The 6,811-nt window shown below is 51.6% G+C and overlaps 1 protein-coding gene across 1 annotated transcript; it reads right to left on the reverse strand.

Annotated features, from left to right (window-relative positions):
* Positions 1 to 2,132: 2,132 nt before the first annotated feature.
* On the reverse strand, positions 2,133 to 5,297 carry LOC309969512 (interleukin-36 receptor antagonist protein-like; the record flags this gene model as incomplete). The annotated part of the gene is made up of 4 exons (XM_082851346.1): positions 2,133 to 2,357; positions 2,529 to 2,656; positions 3,656 to 3,741; positions 5,269 to 5,297. The coding sequence occupies 4 exons, from the start codon at positions 5,295 to 5,297 to the stop codon at positions 2,133 to 2,135; spliced, it is 468 nt and encodes a 155-aa protein (XP_082707472.1).
* Positions 5,298 to 6,811: the final 1,514 nt, after the last annotated feature.

The following is a 6,811-nucleotide window of genomic DNA, read 5'->3' on the forward strand; positions in this document are numbered from 1 at the left end:
TGGTCTTTCAGCAGAAGGTGAACCTGCCAGGCTGGTCTGACTGATGAGGCACAGATGGAACTCCTGGGGCTCCTCTGGCTTCTGCTCTCATTCCCCAGACTTTAGGCAGGGACCCTGGAGTCACAGTCCCTGGCACGTATGTCTGAAGGTGCAAAGGTAGTCAAGGAAGATCTAAACCTTGTGGGAACAGAGAATATTCAATCAATTTGGTACGATCCGCTTTTAAATCAGATGTTTGGGGAAATAAAAGGGTTGGTGCTCATTTTGAGAGGGAAAATAAAAGTCATGGAGAAAATTGCAATCATAATAAAATAACTAATTTGTTTCTCTTCCCCTGCATAGTAGTTATCTATTGCTGTGTAACGAGTGACCCCAAACTTTAACAACTTAATGCGGGAACACTTAACTTTCTCCAAGTTTCTGAGGGTTGGGACTCTAGAGCAGCTTAGCTGGGTGATTCTCTTCAGAGTCTCTCACTAGGTTGCAGTCAGCCAGGGCCGCATCGCCCGAAGGCTTGCCTGGGCTGGAGGAGCTGCCTCTAAGCTCGTTGGTGTGGCAGTTGTCAAGAGGCTTCATTGTTCACCAATGGTCTCCTTACAGGGCAGCTCCCACATGGTACCTGGCTTCCCCCAGAGCAAGTGAATAAAGAAACAGAGACCAAGATAGAAGCCACAGTGTCTTTTATTACCTAATCTCAGAAGCGGCATAACATCACTTCTGCGGCATTCTATCGGTCATGGAGACAACTCTGGTCCCGTGTGGGCGGGGGCACACAGGGGGTGTGAATACCAAGAGATGGGGATCATTGGCTGCTGTCTTCATTCCTTGGGGCTGCCCTAACCAATTACCACAAACTTGGGGGCTTCAAACCACAGAAATTTATCCTCGCGCAGTTCAGGAGATTCGAAGGCTCCTGAGCTCCCTCCGAAGGGTCTGCGGATGAACCTGCCTCCTCGCTTCTGATGGTGCCCCAATCACTGGCACACCTTGCCTGGTGGCACTCTCCTCAGCCTCCATCTTCTCATGGCCTCCTTCTCTGGGTTTCTTTCTTCTTACAAGGGCAGAAGTCCTGCTGGATTTAGGGTTCACCCTCATACAGCATGACCTCTTAACTAATTGCATCTACAAAGACCCTACCTCCAAACAAGGTGTGCATGAAAAATATTGCCTGCCATTTCAGTAAACAAAGGATGTGGTAGCCACCAAGCCATCACATTACAGCTTCCCCCAACGGTGAGGTCTGAGGGAACTCAGGATGGAAACAGAATGCCCATAGCTGCAGCCACCCGCCACAGTGCATCCTGAGGAAACCCCGGATGAGAAAACACAGGATACTGGCCCCAGACAGCTGAGGTGCACATCAAAGGAAAGATTCCAGTGAGCCCAGAATCTTGCATCTTCCCATACACAGAAAAGCGCTGAATTCCTTAACTTGAGATGTCTGACTGTCTTAAATTAACAATCATCTTTGATGTTCCGAATACCTGGTCTTTGTTGCAAAAACTCCTATATATCCTGGCTTCCCGCTTGCCTCTTTGGAGCGGTCCCTTAGAGTTATCTGAGAGGCTGTCTTCCAGGCTTGAAGCCCTCAGAATGCCCAGCAAATAAAACATAACTCTCAACTTAAGGTTGTACATTTTTTTTCAGTTGACAAAGATCACAGTCTGAGGTTCCCAGAAGGACATGAGTTGTGGGGAACAGTATTCCACCAGCCCAGGACACCCCTTGGAGGCTGGATCCCACCTCTTGGAATCTCAGAAGACTGTGACCAATCCAGGTCAAAGCACAGGATTGTTACCTGTACGTTACCACAAAGCTTGAAGGATTCCCACCGCTCCCCTGCCCCTGCCCCTGCCCCTGACCCCTTAGGGGTTTATTTTAGGGGTTTACCTTTCTGCAAGGTTTCACATCAGTAGTGCCACTCAGCAGAAAAGAAAACTGTGGACTAAGCCCCAAATCTCAGAAGGATTTACCCAACCTGGGAAACAGGTGGAGGAAGAGTGGCCGTGTGCCCAGCCACTCCACGGTGGAGGCCCTGAGAGCAGAGGTGGGTTCATCACCACGGGTCTCCTCCTACACCTCCTGGCCCTGCCCAAGCTGGCCCGCCCCAGGAGCCCTGGGGGCATGTCACCCTAGTCACACTGCTGGAAGTAGAAGTCCGTGATGGGGCCGTCCAAGCTGGTGTCCTTCGGGAGCTGAGTGACCCGGAGAGGCTGGTCCGCTTCGGGCATGGTGCAGAGAAACCAGCCCGGGTAGGCGGCCACCTCGAAGCTAGAGGTGAGCCCCGTGTCCCGCCGGTAGAAGGTGAATCTCTTGGCCTCCTCGGCACTGTGGTAGAGCTCCATGATGTTCACTGGCTGCAATCAAAGGGCACGGCAGGTGGCTGAGGAGTAGGGGCCGGCCCCAAGGCACAGGGAGGCGGAGCCATAATTAACAGAACCCTGGAGGGAGAGGAGCCCAGGAAGCCGTGGCATCGGCATCTTTGACTTAGTGAAGCCACGTGGTGAGGCGCCCCCAACAGGACCCACCTCTAGTTTCAGAGTCGGTTCCTGCTCCATCCCACACGACAGGCACTGGCTCCCACCCTGGACGCCCAGGATGACTGGAGAGAGCTTGGCATCCAGATACCGATTGGGGACCACGCTGATCTCCTCACCTAGAGGAAGGAAGCAGATGCAGGGACCTTGGCCGCCCTTCCCTCCCTCTGCCCCATCATGGGCTGTATCAGGCCTCCTGTCCCCAGGCTGGACAGAAGGGGAGCCTCATAACAGCTGTCATGTAGGGAAGGGGGGGTCTCCTGCCAGCTGGTCCAGCGGAAGTCAAGGCAGATAGCACACGGTACCACCTCCCAACCCCACGCCCACTCCAGGGTCAAAAGTTCAAGTCTTCTCCAAGCCCCAAGGGAGACTGACCACCTCTTTTAATGCCCCTCGACCTTCCAGCATCTTTTCTGTAACCTGTCTTGATAAGTCTCCCATTAGAGTTAGTTGGTATCTTTCCACCCCCTGTGAGATTCCTGAGAACAGAAAAGGGTCTCACTTTTCTCTGTAAAATCCCTCCATCTCACACACACGCACACTCAGCCTCACAGAGGGCTCTGCCTGGCCCCAGTGCCCAGTAAGGCTGTTCTAGGCGAGTAGGTATGTACCACTCTAGGGAGAAGGTCCTGTCACACTGTGTGGGGCTGTGTGAATGAGCACGAGGCCAGATGGCATCACCTGCTGCTCTAGGCCCCACCACTCTGAGTGACCGAGGACCCTCAGAGCACCGAGAGGACCAGGGGCAAAGGGGCAGAAACCCACTCCCACATGGGAGTGAGGGTGTAGAGAGCCTGCTTTAGTGCTCTCCTCAGCACTGGCTCCCAGAAAAAGGGATGTTGGACCCAAGTCCACCTGCGAGGAAAGGACAAAACAGCTATCTTGGAAAATAATCCCACCTTTGCGTAGAGGCTTCCGGTGGGACTGGGGCATGACGCCATGCCGGAAGGTGTGCTATTTTATTTGTCCTTGCTCAGAGCCTGGTTTTCTGACGCCCCGTCTACTGTGTCAGGCCCAGGGTCTGTTGGCTTGTGCCAATGTTTCTAAGCCCTCTTCAGGCCCCCTCCCCTCAGAGTATTTAGAAACCTAGGGAAGTAGGGTCCTTGTTTGCCACCAACCTTTAATGACCTTCCCTGCTTGCAGCGCTCCGGCTTGAAGCTGGTTATCTTGCAGATAAAGCACCTTCAGTGTCGCATCCTTCATTCTAAAGCATCAGGACAGGATGACACTCAGGGCAGGTGGTGGGTGCTCCAGCTTGCCTGGGCTCTGAGAGTCCCCCAGTCTCAGGCACCGTCACCCTGTCTTCCCACTGAGCCAAAACCTTCTCTCCCAGCCCTGGGGGCTCATGCCTACCACCAGGACAAGGCCACAGCCTCCCATCTGAGTCTGGGGTTTGCCCCTTCATCCTATGCAATCTGGTTTTTTTTTTTTTTTTTTTTTTTTGCAGTACACGGGTCTCTCATTGTTGTGGCCTCTCCCGTTGCGGAGCGCAGGCTCCGGACGCGCAGGCTCAGCGGTCATGGCTCACGGGCCCAGCCGCTCTGCGGCATGTGGGATCTTCCCAGACCGGGGCACGAACCTGTGTCCCCTGCATCGGCAAGCGGACTCTCAACCACTGCGCCACCAGGGAAGCCCATCCTATTCAATCTTTTCTACGCTAACCAGACTCTTCCCGGTGTCATGTTGGAAAAGAAACTAAACTGAGTCAGAGTCCTGTGTTCTCATCCCGGCTCTGCCGCCATCACTGCTGAGTCACGCCAGACAAGTTATTCACCCTCTCTGGGCCTGAGTCTCCTCATTGCTAAACTAAGAAGATGGGACAGATGCTGCCCAGGCCTCTTCAGGATAAAAATGCGCCTTGACTGGCTTCCGCCTTTACTTCTGTTTGGTGCATTTACTTCCGCTTGGCCATATAGTCCCTACACGTGAGGGATTTCTTTACATTTAAAATTCGTTCATTTTGCTTTTCAAATTTAATTCACACCTACAATCTCAGTTGATTTTCTGACATCCTGTGAGGCGAAAGCTGTACTCTAAAGGGGGTTCCTCCAGATGTGTACAAATTGCTTCAATGCTGACTAAACACAATTAACAAAATCTCTACTTCAAAGTGACTAATATGCTGAAGTGTGCTATGGTCCTCTTTTAAGGGGACCTAGAAAGCATATTTCCCACATTTCCTGGACCGAGGAGCATCATTGTATAGAGACACTCGTAGGACTGGGGTTCCACAGAACGCACCTTGGGAAAAGCTATACTAGACTCCGAGCTCAGTGAGAGCAAGATTCTTCTCATTCACTGTTGCAAAAGTCCAGCTCATTGCAGAGCCCCTGGCTCAGCACATGCCAAAGGACAGACAGGCTGACTGATAGAAGAGTTTTGCTACTGCTGTCTTGTCCCAGAGGGCAGCAAGGAGGTAGTGGTTGGATTGACATCTCTTCACTGCAGTGGGTGGTAACAGCAGGGCTCCAAGCCGGGCCTCCTAACTCCCTAGGAGGGATGAGGCCACAAGCCCCTCTCATCAGGGAAGCCCCAGGAGAGGGCCTGCTCCCGTCTGAAGAGGCTGGAAGAACTCCTCTAAGGGCAGGGAGTTGCTGTTCACACCTTCCCAGCTGCCCATCCCACCTGTGGGACAATCACAGCGCCCTCCCCGGAAAGGCTGGACGACAGATCTACCCAGAATTCACTCCCCCGCAGAGGACATGACCCAAGCAGAGGCTCAGATACTCACCGGAAGCACAGCGCCCCACTCAGGACCATCTCGATCTTCTGTGTGTTGTCACTCCTATTTTGAGATAACAGAAAATCTTAGGTGGAGATAGAGGCTGAGCCGGCAGGGGCCCCAGTAAGCAGCCCCCTGAGCCCCCCGGCATACGAACAGCCCCCAAGGATCAGGGGATTCTAGGTCTGGGGTTAGGAGAGGTGAAGCCCAGCTCCCCAGAGGACACCTCAGACTGCTCCTTTCTCTTGGCAGGACCCGAGGTGTCTGCCCGCTCCTCCGAGGTTGCCTCAGCCCTTTGAGTGACGCCCTAGGGTGGGGCCCCTGAAACTGCCTCAGCCTCCGGAGAAGGGGGGTTTCCAGAGTGATTTCACACCACCTGACCCTTCCAGAAACACCTGATGCTCATTATCTCTCTCAGGGACGGAAGCTGCTGGAGACAGTCTTCTTCTACCAATTCTGAAGAACTTCCAGGGGCTTTGCAGCCCTTAGTGAGCACTCAGCTCCTGGACATGTGGCCCTTCCAGACCCAGGGGTATCATGCAGAGAACAGCTCAAGGAAAGCGGATTTTAGAACAACCCCCTTTCCTCCTTCCTCCCTCCCCTCCTTCCTTCTCTCCCTCTTTTGTTCCCTCCCTCCTTCCTTTCCATCTTTCCTTTCTTCTTTTCTCCCTCCCTCTTTTCCTTCCTTCCTTCCTTCTTTCCTTCCTTTCTGCCTTTGCCGGGACTACGGGAAATGCTGGAGGTGGAGCTCTCCTGCTTAGGGGATGTTAAGTCTATGTATCCATTGTAGATTAACCTGAAAATCCGTATTGACAAAACAAAACAAAACACATGGATACTAATCTCCAGTGTGTGCGTCATCAGCAAACCAAGGACAACAGTTTTTCCTCTGCACATACACGCCTGTAACCATCACAGCTTTACACACGACTGCATCCCAGAACCTACACTCATTCCAGCACGCTTTTTTCCTGTAGCAAGATAGCAGAATCTCTTTCCATACCCAGTATAATGATATCAGAATATTGAATAGCCATATAGTATTTCATTCTACAAATGCAACATCATTTATTTATACCGATCTGTTATTATTAGTCCTTAATGTTATTATTATTATGTGTCATTGAAAATCATGTTGTGACAAACATCTTTGCTCGAGTGTCTGATTATATCCCTTGGAAATAAAACCTAGCTTGGGCCATCTATGATTGATCTTTCTTCAGTACCTAACTGGTAAAATAACATGTGACTGTGTAACGATGCATGTGGTTTTAATCCATCCGTACACTCTCTGTGATGGATCTAAATGAAAGGTAAGGGTCAGTGCATAATGACAATTTAATTTTGTCTTGAGCACCACGGATAACCATTTATTGCTAAGGCATACCTTCTTTTTTTTTCACTGACGTGGCCTCTCCCGTTGCGGAGCACAGGCTCCGGACGCGCAGGCTCAGTGGCTTCCTGGATGAGCCAGGAAGGTGAAAGTACGAAAAATAAAACAAACCCCTGTTAAGAAAATTTCTCCAAACTTGAAAATAAAACACAATGATGA

This window comes from Leucopleurus acutus, assembly GCF_964270905.1.
Source record: "Leucopleurus acutus genome assembly, chromosome: 12".
NCBI lineage: Eukaryota > Metazoa > Chordata > Mammalia > Artiodactyla > Delphinidae > Leucopleurus > Leucopleurus acutus.